General features: G+C 43.1%; 2 protein-coding genes across 4 annotated transcripts; one reads left to right on the forward strand and one right to left on the reverse strand.

Moving 5' to 3' along the window:
- Nucleotides 1-3,206: 3,206 nt before the first annotated feature.
- On the reverse strand, nucleotides 3,207-6,714 carry Cryab (crystallin alpha B). 3 transcript variants are annotated; one of them, XM_071617170.1, is made up of 4 exons: nucleotides 6,665-6,714; nucleotides 6,173-6,570; nucleotides 4,979-5,101; nucleotides 3,207-3,547 (listed from the first exon to the last, which is right to left on the reverse strand). In XM_071617170.1, the coding sequence occupies exons 2-4, from the start codon at nucleotides 6,371-6,373 to the stop codon at nucleotides 3,344-3,346; spliced, it is 528 nt and encodes a 175-aa protein (XP_071473271.1). In that variant the 5' UTR covers nucleotides 6,374-6,570; nucleotides 6,665-6,714; the 3' UTR covers nucleotides 3,207-3,343. The 3 variants fall into 3 exon arrangements, with proteins under 3 accessions (XP_071473271.1, XP_071473272.1, XP_034491718.1); XM_071617171.1 differs by lacking the exon at nucleotides 6,665-6,714 and having other exon boundaries at nucleotides 6,173-6,375; nucleotides 6,567-6,628; XM_034635827.2 differs by lacking the exon at nucleotides 6,665-6,714 and having other exon boundaries at nucleotides 6,173-6,657.
- A 657-nt stretch (nucleotides 6,715-7,371) lies between these two features.
- On the forward strand, nucleotides 7,372-8,586 carry Hspb2 (heat shock protein family B (small) member 2). The gene is made up of 2 exons (XM_027930598.2): nucleotides 7,372-7,526; nucleotides 7,999-8,586. Exons 1-2 carry the CDS (start codon nucleotides 7,433-7,435, stop codon nucleotides 8,451-8,453), a joined length of 549 nt encoding a protein of 182 aa, XP_027786399.1. The 5' UTR covers nucleotides 7,372-7,432; the 3' UTR covers nucleotides 8,454-8,586.
- The last annotated feature ends 2,761 nt before the right edge of the window (nucleotides 8,587-11,347 follow it).

Consider the following 11,347-nt stretch of genomic DNA (forward strand, 5'->3'; position numbering starts at 1 on the left):
TCTTTTGGGTATATTCCAAGGAGTGGAATAACTGGGTCATATGGTGGTTCCATTTCAAGTTTTCTGAGGAATTGCCAACTCTTGCGACTAAAACACTCAGGGGTCACTCCAGGGGAACTGGGCTAACTGGGCTGCGTGAAATAACCACACAAGAGACAGAAATACCTTTTCCTTTGGGGTTGCTGTGATGGCTCCTCTGACCTTAAGGGACTGCAGGAAGAGAGAGAGAGAGAGATAAAGAGAGAAGCCGGCACATGCTGACCCCTTTTAATGAGGAGAAGCTGTTCAAATGAGGCAAGGGGTCAGGTTTCAAGGGGCTGAGTCTAGCTTAATGATGCCTGCTTTCAGCAGGTTGACTGACATCTAGGTAGGCCATACCAAAGGGCACAGTAAAATAAGGGGACACACAAAAGGTGTTTCCATGAAACATTCTATCCCAAACAGGACAAGGGGTAATATTATAAAGGAACAGGTAAGCATAGCTCCACTCGTGGGGATGTAGGAAGGCACACCCATGCACGAAGACCCAAGAAGGGCGGGGCAGTCTAGTGGCATGGCTGTTGCATGACTGCCTCAATAACCCAGCTGGGGAGTGACTCAGTCACATGCAAGGTTGGTCTCCCACATCCAACTGCTTTCCCAAATGGTTGCACCAATTTGCAGTCAGACCAGCAATGTATGATTGTACCTTTCCCCCCACATCTTTGCCAAAATTTATTGTTACTTGTATTCTTGATTGTTGTCATTCTGACTGGAGTAAGATAAAATCTCAGTATAGTTTTCATTTGTTTTTCTCTAATTGCTAGAGATGTTGAATGTTTTTTCATAAATTTGTTGACCATTTGTATTTCTTCTTCTGTAAAGTGTCTGTTCAGTTCCATTGCCTATTTATTGATTGTGTTATTTTTGTTTGTTTGTTTTTGTGTGTGTGTTAAGTTTTTTGAACTCTTTATATATCCTGGAGATTAATGCTCTATCTGAGGTTCAGGTGGCAAAGATTTTTCTCCCATCCTGTAGGCTCTCTCTTCATGTTCTTGATTGTTTCTTTTGCTGTTCAGAAGCTTTTTAGTTTGATACCATCCCATTTATCGATTCTTGATTTTACTTCTTGTGCTTTAGAAGTCTTGTTAAGGAAGTCAGTTCCTAAGCCAATGTGATAGAGTCTTGGGTCTGTTTTCTTCTAGCAGGTGCAGGGTTTCTGGTCTAATGCCTAGGTCTTTGATCCACTTTGAATTTTGTACAGGGTGAGAAATAGGGGTTAAATTTCATTTTGCTACATATGGATTCCCAGTTTTCCAAGCACCATTTGTTGAAAGGCTATCTTTTCTCCAATGTATGTTTATGTTTATCTCATACTTTGTCTAGTATGAGATAACTGCATTTGGGTTTGTCTCTGTGTCTTCTATTCTGTTCCATTGGTCTTCATATCTGTTTTGGTGCCAATATCATGCTGTTTTTTGCAATACCATTTTTGTCAATGTCTCTATTTTCCATTTTGGTCCCTACTGATCCATCACTATATTGCCCCTAGAGTAGAAGTTTTAAAATTTTAAGTTGATTATGGCATTAACTTTGCTAAACTCCTTCATTGGCTTTTATAGCCTTCAAAATAAATACCAAACTAATTAGCAGAACCTCTTTCTTTCTTGCCAAATTTCCCATATACCACCTCATATATCCAGTGCTCCAGCCAAACCTAAATGCCTGAGCACTTCATGCTGTTCTTTCTTCCTATATATATCTCCCCTCTGCATATTACTAAGTTCTATATAATGTTAATAATTCAGTCAAAGGGGCTGGAGGTGTTACATTCTAACTCAGTGTTAGAATGCATGCTTAGCATACATAGGGCCCTGGATTCAATCCCAGCGCACACGCACACACACACACACACACACACACACACACACACAAACACCAAAAAAAAAAAAAAAAGAAAGAATTTGTCAGATACATAAAAGATGTCTATAATCAAAAAGACAGAAAATAAAAAAATATTTATGTGGAAATGGAGGAATTGGAATCCTCATACACTGTTAATGGAAATATAAAATGATGCAGCTATTGTGAAAACAGTTGGCGGTTCCTCAAAAACATAGGAGCTGGGGCTGAGGCTCAGTGGTAGAGCGCTGGCATGCACGAGGTAATGGTAATGGTGGATTCAATCCTCACTCCCACATAAAATAAAGGTATTGTGTCCATATACAACTAAAATAAATAAATATAAATATATATATGTATATGTGTGTGTGTGTTAAAAAAATGGAAATCAGCTGAAGGTGGTAAAAAATAAGAGTGGTCTTTCTAAACATTTATTCCAGATAACCTATAGAAGGGCTATTTTTCAAAATCAGAAGTGAATCAGAAGTCTTGTTTAGATTCACAAAAGTGAAATGAAAAGAGGTTTGTGGGTATATTTGGGGGCAGGAGAAGTGTTTTATTTCTATTTTTTTATAGAGTAGTATTTCTTTGTTTAAGCTAAACAATAGAAATACATATATATCAGTAATTAATTGTAATTCTAAAATTTAACCTTTTGTGGTAAATCACTGAATATTTTGCAGCCTTACTTTAGGCGTTTGCTTGATAATTTAGACTATACTTGATGGCTTGTTGGGTGTTGAATCAGCTAAAGACACCGCTTACCGGTAGAAAAATATCAAATAACATTAGGGTCACCACATTGATGTAATTAATTTCAGAAATGCACTAGGTCTTTTGTGTATTGTTAGCCAGAGTTCATTCATTGAAATTGAGAGCTACAATCTCAAAGAGGAAAGAGAGAAGAACTGATATTCCTCCAGTTTTCTCAGGGGCTTCACATTATTTATTTATTTGTTTATTTATTTATTTTAGGTGTAGTTGGATACAATACCTTTTATTTTATTTTTACGTAGTGCTGAGGATCGAACCCAGGGTCTCGCACATGCTAGACGAATGCTCTACCACTGAGCCCTTCACATAATTTTTCTCCTTAATTTACTCTTTACTATACAAATCAGTACCCATCTTATAAGTGGAAGGCCTGAAGACTGAGAAAATAAAGTGACTTGCCTAAATTTTTGTCATTAATAAGTGGTGGAAACCAGTCATTCTGACTCTTAAATACTTGGAACCCCCCAAATCATATGATGATTAAAATGAATCTGCTGTATTTGTGTGTTTATTTAAAACCATATAAAATATTCAAACACAAAACAGCTATCTGTTGCTGAATGATATTTTATTAGCTTAATAATTTGGGCCTGCCCTTAGCATTAATAAGCTTCAGCAGTAGTCACAAGATTTTCATTCACTGGTAGGGAAACTTTCTTATTTTAAAAAATGCAATTAGGAAGGGCATCTACTTCTTGGGAGCTGCAGTGACAGCAGGCTTCTCTTCACGAGTGATGGGAATGGTACGCTCAGGGCCAGAGGCCTGTTTCCTTGGTCCATTCACAGTGAGGACTCCATCAGATGACAGGGATGAAGTAATAGTGAGAGGATCCACATCAGCTGGGATTCGGTATTTCCTGTGGAACTCCCTGGAGATGAAACCATGTTCATCCTAATCCATGAGAAGAAAGAAAGAAGCAAAGAAGTAAATATCACTTGCCCAAAACTCAGATATCTCATTCCCCTTAGGGGAGACCAAAAGCCATAACAACATGAGACAATAATAACAACAACTTTTCAGGTTTGTGGCTAGGATAAGGTTGCCTAGAGGGTCACTCCTACAAATAAAAGTCTGAGAAACCTGCAACAGCCTCAAACTAGTTCTTTATAACACTGAAGCACTGTTATGTTTAGGGGTATTTTACAAAGGTTTAGATCAGTGTTGGCTAGACCTACAAGATTTGGAATCTCATTCTGACATTGAGAATCTGAGTCCCTGAGAAAACCCAGAAATTGTCCAGACTCTTCAGGAATGTTCCAGACACACAGGACTGCTGCTTAAAAACAAACAACAACAACAACAACAAAAAACAACTCCATGGAGACTGACCCGGTCTGAAATCACATGAGCAAAACTGAAACAGCCTGAGGACATTAAATTATACAAATTTTGAAAAGGTTCTGAGTTATCATTAATTGTTCAGAAGCAATTTTTAAATTTTCAGAAAGTCATGGAAAACCATTGCATGTTTCAGAATCCCCCTGCAAGAGTTATTGACCCTAAACAGGCATGGTGGCACATGCCTACAATCCCAGCTAGTAGGGAGACTGAGGCAGGAGGATTACAAATTCAAGGCCAGCCAGCCTGGACAATTAAGCAAGACATTGTCTCAAATTAAAAAAAAAAAAAAATTAAAGAGCTGGAGAATACCTCAGTGGTAGATCACCCCCTGGGTTCAATCTCCAGTAATAAAATAGAAAAATCAAACAGTTGACTGTAAACTTTATGCCTGCTGAATCCCAAACATCTATCTAAATAAACTTTCAATTAACTGATTTCCTCATCCACCTACAAGGGATTAGGTGCTGATAAGCTTTGAAAAGTAGGCAAACCAAGTAGTTTAACATTCAGATGGGCTTAAGAGAAATGAATGCCTGAACATCTAAAAGAAAAGTCACAAACTCCAGTGCCTTCAGGGTGAATGTAGTTTATGTAATTACGTAAAGCAACCAAGTGTCAAGACAACACTATACCTAAGGCAATGGTTCTGGTCTTGGCTATAGATTAAAATTACCCAGGGAACTTTAAGAAATGCTGATTCCTGAATTACACCCCCTAAAAATTCTGATTTAATTAGTCTGGGGTATGCCTGAACCTTGGAATTTAAAAAAATTCTCATGATCCTAATGCAGCCAAGGTTGAAAACCCCTGGCTTAAATGGGGAGTGAACACCCTATCCAAAGCAATCAGAACAACAAAGGCCATTTCTCTGGGCAAACAAAACAAGTTTATCCCTAATTTAGTTTTCCAGTCTCAGAGGCTGATGGCAGTACCTGGTGTACAGGATACACTGAATGAGCATAAGGGAAAAAAACTCCATACCTGGCGCTCTTCATGCTTGCCATGCACCTCAATCACATCTCCCAGCACCTTGACCTTGAGTTCCTCTGGGGAGAAGTGCTTCACATCCAGGTTGACAGAGAACCTGTCCTTCTCCATACGCATCTAGAAACAGCAAGGGAAGTGAGTAGGGAAGAGAAAAGATGGCAAGAATGTTGATTACACTGGTGCAGTCTCATTCTGCAGACTTGCTTTCTATCTAGGTATTTCATCTTCCTCTTGTGTATTAAAAATAACTTTTGAATAAACATGGCTCTCTGGCTCAGGGTAGCCACCACAGTGGTACCCAAGGCCTACTTCTTGGCCACAGGCCCAAACTTTATTTAGGTAAACAGGAAAGAATACTGACCACCTAGGAGACCCGTCACAAGGATGGATGTGGGCCTGGCTTCTGCTGCCTTGCTGACCCAGTGCCTAGCTTTGTCATTTGTCTGTGAGACAAAGGCCCCTTCTTTTTGCTCAGTTCTCTGCCAAATTTCCCACCCACTCAATCTGGAATGTTCTGTTGATCCTGCTTGTCCTTTCAAAGCCCTTGCCCACTCAGCTGCTGTTTACTCACACTTAAATATTTTTAAACCAGAGCTTATCTATGATAGCCTCTGTTCACCACATTTTCCCACCCTCTTAGGATAAAAGGGGGTCCTAAGACTGGACCCTGGTTATTTCCATATAAGGGTTGGCTCCAGGCCACTGCCCTGCCACAGCCCTAAGGCACCTGGAAAACCATAGAGAGAACAGAATGAAAGAAAACAGTTGACTGTTATCTCCAGCTCCACTCAGTGGGGATGAAGAGCTCAGGATGAGATAGGTCTCCCTGGCTCTAGAACTTCATAATAAAATCTGCTAGGAGTATGAGATATTAGCAGAGATGAGCAAAGGAGTTTGAAGACAGCTTTTTCCTTGTAGATTATTATGAATCAAACCAAAAGGGTTATCCTGCTTAAAAGGGAACAGAGGATGATCTTCACTGTGTATTTTAAAAAAATGTAATAAATGGGATACAGAGGAGCATCAAATAGAAACAGGTGCCTGGGGGAAGGAAGCATTACTAACCCCACTTTTTTTCAATTCTGGACACATGTGCCTAAATGGCTTAGGCAGGGGAAAAAAAAGAAAAATAGAGAATATTCAGGAGATTCCAGGAAGGGCTCCTGTCCTGGCAAAAGGGAGACTCACCTCTGAGAGTCCAGTGTCAATCCAGCTGGGTGCCCGCAAGAAGGAGGGTGGCCGAAGGTAGAAGGGGCTCAGGGAAGTGGATGTTGGGAAGAGGTCAGACTCCAACAGGTGCTCTCCGAAGAACTGGTCAAAGAGGCGGCTGGGAGAGTGGAAAGGAAAGAAGGGGCGCCGGATCCAGGGGTGGTGAATGGCGATGTCCATGGCTGCTAAGTGAATGCAGGGGTCAGCTGGCTAGTCAGCTCCTTCAGCTGCAGCTACAGCCAGCCCCTTATATATGCAGTCTTGTGAAGCTTCTGGAATGGTGATGTCAGGGGTTTTATTATCCCAGCTCACCGCCAGTTCATGGAGACTTGTGATCGGGGATTTGGCAGTGTGACACATACCCGGTACTCACTGAGCTAAGAAAAGAGAAACACAAACACGTCTGAGCTGGCCAGTGACTTGTCATGGTCTTGTTTCACTGGATTTCTGTCCACACCCAGTGGCACCCACCCCCATCCTCTGTTCTCTAGATCTGGACAGAGTCAGGAATCCCAAGCAGGCGCTGGCCGGCCCCTCCTCCTCCCTTCCAGTACTGCATGCCAGGGGAATTGAGCCAGCAACTATCTTGGGCCTGGGCAGGGACTGGAATCTTCCTAGGCTGGGCCCCAGGGACATTAACTCTTTGTGGGTCCCTGGGGGAGAGCAGTGAATGCCAATATGTCAGTAGCAAGCATATACTGGGTGCCCTGGGTTGACCTGGTTTCAGGAGAAGACCCTGACAATCTGGGCAGTGCTCCCAAAAAAGGGCAGTAAAGTTTCTTATATCTTTTATGCTGTGGGGCTGGCATAACATTAAATCTAGAGTGTTTATTAAGCATCATGCATGTTGCTTAAGCCTGAGGAGAAAAGGTGATGTGGAAATGTGCAAACTGTTGGTGAGGGTCTCAGCTAGGTGAGGGTCTCAGCTAGCACCAGCTCCCCTCCCCAGCTCACTCCAGGGTCAGGACTCCCAGCTGTCCTCTCAGGCCCCCTGCGACAGCTGAAGCGTGTGCAGAGGAGGGGACTGGGGGTCTGGGTCAGGCGGCGTTGGTCACACCCTCATCACTGCACTCGGGGCCCCTGCTCCCTGCCCTCCCCGCAGAGGCTCTGCACTATTTTGGGTGGTGTAGACCCCGCCTCCGCCTTCGACTGAGCTCTAGCTCTCCCGGCAGCTGGAGGGGTCGCGTTGCGCCTGTTGGGGCCGCACCTCGGAGCAGGACTGCTGCAGCGACTGCCGCCATGTCGGGCCGCTCAGTGCCACATGCCCACCCGGCCACCGCCGAGTACGAATTTGCCAACCCCAGCCGCCTGGGTGAGCAGCGCTTTGGCGAAGGTATGGGCCGGTCGCCACCCCAGTGCCTCCCACCCCCACTTCCCGATATTCTGGGCTGACCTCCCAAAGTTACTGGCTTCCACCCCACTTCAGGCTTAACTGAACTCCTGGGGCAAGCCATCTCCCACTCAGACTCCCCGCTCACCCCCCTCAACCAGGGCTCTCTTCCCTCCCTACTGACCTCAAGACAGACATGGGGCCCTGCAGTGCTTTGATACCTGCATCTTTCCTTTCTTTGTGCGCTTCCCTAAGTCCCTTCTACCCACCAAATCCTGGCTTGGCTTCCCTGCTCTACTGCAGTTTCATTTCCTTTCAACACCACCCTCTTCCCAGCTGTCTGCCTGGTTCCCCTTCCCTACTTTTGACTCCCCTCCGGCTCTTCCCATTCCTGCATCTCATGATCTCTCATTTCACCCTTGTGCCCACCTTATCCTCCCTCATCCTGCCTCTTGCCTTCTCTCTCTGCCCTCAGGCCTACTTCCAGAAGAGATCCTGACCCCCACCCTCTACCATGGCTACTATGTGCGGCCTCGGGCCACCCAAGCTGGGGAGGGCAGCAGGGCAGGGGCCTCTGAGCTCAGGCTCAGTGAGGGCAAGTTCCAGGCATTTCTGGATGTGAGCCACTTTACCCCAGATGAGGTGACCGTGAGGACTGTGGACAACCTACTGGAGGTGTCTGCCAAGCACCCCCAGCGCCTGGACCGCCACGGCTTCGTGTCTCGAGAGTTCTGCCGCACCTATGTTCTACCTGCTGATGTTGACCCCTGGCGAGTCAAAGCTGCTCTCTCCCATGATGGCATCCTTAACCTGGAGGCACCACGAGGTGGCCGTCATTTGGACACAGAGGTCAATGAGGTCTACATCTCCCTGCTCTCTGCACCTCCTGATCCAGAGGAAGAGGAGGAAGCAGCCAGAGTTGAGTCCTGACTGCCATAGACCCAGCACCCAGCAAGTCCCTTCTACCTCCCGAAGTGATCTGAGCAGCTGCCCACCACCCCAGAGGTAGCAGCATCCTTGGGGGAAGGGAAAGGTGCATGGTCCACAGTGTATGGTTTGGTCTTTTGGGGACGTGTTATAGCATTTGGTTTAGTTCTGGGTGGAACTGAATAAACCCAAATCTTGGGGCCTCCTTTGTGCTGCTCAGTATTCTGTGGCCTGGAAAATGGGATGGGTGGGAAGGAGAGATCATAGCCAGCTAGACAAAAAGGTCCTGTTATATGTGTTCAACGTCACAGTACCCTGAGCTCACACTTAGATGCTGAGATCACGGCCGGAAGCTAACACTGGCTCCAGATCAAATTCCTAATCATAATTTTCTCACAATGCAACAAAAGAGAGAGTGATCCTGGGAGGGAAAAGGGATATGCCATCCAAACAGCCCAGAGGGCACTGTCTGAGCTGGTGATTAGAGACACAAAAACAAGGGTCTCCAGACTGTCTGGCCCTTTTTGGGTAGGGGTTGGGAAAATGATTTTTGGCTGGGGAGAGTTGCCTAAAGCCCTGGAGTGAATGCTTTGTTTTTCCATACTAAGGTCTGTCCTCTGAAATGGTTTCTGATTCTGATGGTCTGAGTATGCATACATGGGCACAAAAGCCTCCACCGTTGTCACTGAACCCCACAGCCTCCTCATCCTCTGTACAAGGGAGGCCCATGTGAGGAAGCATTGTCTCAAAAAGAGGAATTACTGCATCACTTCACCTAATCCAAGACTAAATGCAGGGATCTAGGTCTCTTACTGGGTTGGTGGTTAGCAGGGAAGCGTCCCTTGTAAGTAAGGTCTTAAGGCTATGGGCATGGTGTGTTCAGGAAAGCCTGGGGGTCTATCCCCATACCTACTCTTTAATCAAGCGGTTGTGCACGTCTATGATTTGGGGAACATTAGAAGATTTCCTTGCCCCAGAGTGTATTTTTTTCCAGATGGTGGTAGACACTTGAAATTCTTCCATTTAAGTGATTTTTCTTGACTTTTGGGGGTAACAGACTGATTTGAAAATCTGATGAAACCGTAGATACTCTTCCAGAAAAATGCACATGCTCCCAAATTTGACAATACTGTTTGAATAGTTTCACACAATTTTGGGGATCCATTCATGCCCCTTTTAAGGATTGTGGATCCCTAGGATAAGAATCCTCACTTAAAGAATTCAATTATTGATTAAAGGACTGTCTTCCATTAAAGATCAAAATGCACTTAGAAGAAATAATATTATGTTCAACTGTTCATTCATCCATCGATCCATTCATTCACTCAACAAATATTTATCAAACTCCAAGTAATGCACTAGGGGTATATACATTATAAATATGAATTATAAAAATGAAAATCTTTCTTATATACTCAGAAATCTTACCATGTAGTTGAGAAGAATAAAAAAAGAATTCTAGGGCTGGGGTTGTGACTCAGCGGTAGAGCACTTGCCTAGCACGCGTGAGGCCCTGGGTTTGATCCTTAGCACCACGTATAAATAAATAAATTAAATAAAAGGTATTGTGTCCAACTACAACTAAAAAAAAAAAAATTAAAAAAAAAAAGAATTCTACTCAGACTTCAACCAGAATACCTTCATATTATTCCGTTATTTATTTATTTGGGGACTGAGGATTGAACCCAGGGCCTTATGCCCATTAAGTATGAATGCATATGAACTCCACTATTACATATAATTATAATGCACCAAAAAAATATTTTTAAAAAAGCATGAATTCTCCCACCAAGCTACATTCTCAGCTTCTGAGCTCTGCCTAAAGAAAAGGATTTCTTAAAAGAATAAATTTAGTTATTAATCAACTTCTGGGATTTTTTTCCCCCTTTTTCTTTTCTCATTATTGAAGATTGAACCCACTTCAGGCTTAACTGAAATCCATCTCCCACTCAAACTCCCCATTCACCCCCCCTCAACTAGGGCTCTCTCTCCTTCCTACTGACCTCAGGACAGACATGAGGCCCTTACCCAATATGCAAGGTAAGCATATATTGGGTAAGCACCCTACCACTAAGTTACATCATTAGTCCTTTATATATTTTTTAAATATTTATTTTTTAGTTATAGTTGGACACAATACCTTTATTTTATTTACTTATTTTTATGTGGTGCTGAGGATTGAACCCAGGGCCTCACACATATTAGGCGAGTGCTCTATCGCTGAGCCACAACCCCAGCCGTAGCCCTTTATATTTTTATTTTATTTTGTGACAGTCTCCCTAAGTTGCCTGGGCTAGTCTCAAACTGGCCATCTTCCTGGAGTTGCTGGGATTATAGATGTATGTCACCATGTCCAGCTTCTGGGGCAATTTGAATGACAGAGAACTTAGAACTTCATCAAGTAGCCCACTCCATTTTCTTTTCGGACATAACTTATAAATTCTTCCTTCTGTTCCAAAATCTGCATTTGAGTATCTTCTGTCCATTGGTCTGTTTATGTACAGAAAACAAATGCAATTATCTTTCACTTGAAAGTCCTTCAAATATTTAAATGTAAATCATATTGCTTTTTTTATGCATCCCTTTTCTGGGAAATTGTGCCTAGTTCTTTCAGCTATACGTTATAGCACTTTCCATACCACATACTACACAGATTTCTTTTGAACACACTGCCATTTGACAGTGTAACTTGAAATTCAACATACAGACCTAAAATTATTATTCCAAGCATGAATTGACTAGTATACTAGAGACTTCAGTAGAATAATCAATAACCTTATTTATCACTCTACATTCCTATTAATATTGCTTAAAACACATCAGGTTTTCTGCCACAAATGCACTGTATGGAGTTTCTGGATATCTAAAAATCTTTTAGGTGATTTCCTGTAAATTAC

The sequence above is a fragment of the Marmota flaviventris genome, chromosome 9, assembly GCF_047511675.1.
Source record: "Marmota flaviventris isolate mMarFla1 chromosome 9, mMarFla1.hap1, whole genome shotgun sequence".
NCBI lineage: Eukaryota > Metazoa > Chordata > Mammalia > Rodentia > Sciuridae > Marmota > Marmota flaviventris.

What these genes read in the sequence shown, in the direction of transcription:
- Cryab (XM_071617170.1), bottom strand. Translation starts at nt 6,373, where the DNA reads ATGGACATCGCCATTCACCACCCCTGGATCCGGCGCCCCTTCTTTCCT. An exon ending in TTGACACTGGACTCTCAGAG is followed by an intron (nt 5,102 to 6,172) that starts GTGAGTCTCCCT and finishes TGCTGTTTCTAG; the next exon opens with ATGCGTATGGAGAAGGACAG. An exon ending in GCAAGCATGAAGAGCGCCAG is followed by an intron (nt 3,548 to 4,978) that starts GTATGGAGTTTT and finishes CTCATGGATTAG; the next exon opens with GATGAACATGGTTTCATCTC.
- Hspb2 (XM_027930598.2), top strand. Translation starts at nt 7,433, where the DNA reads ATGTCGGGCCGCTCAGTGCCACATGCCCACCCGGCCACCGCCGAGTAC. An exon ending in TGAGCAGCGCTTTGGCGAAG is followed by an intron (nt 7,527 to 7,998) that starts GTATGGGCCGGT and finishes CTCTGCCCTCAG; the next exon opens with GCCTACTTCCAGAAGAGATC.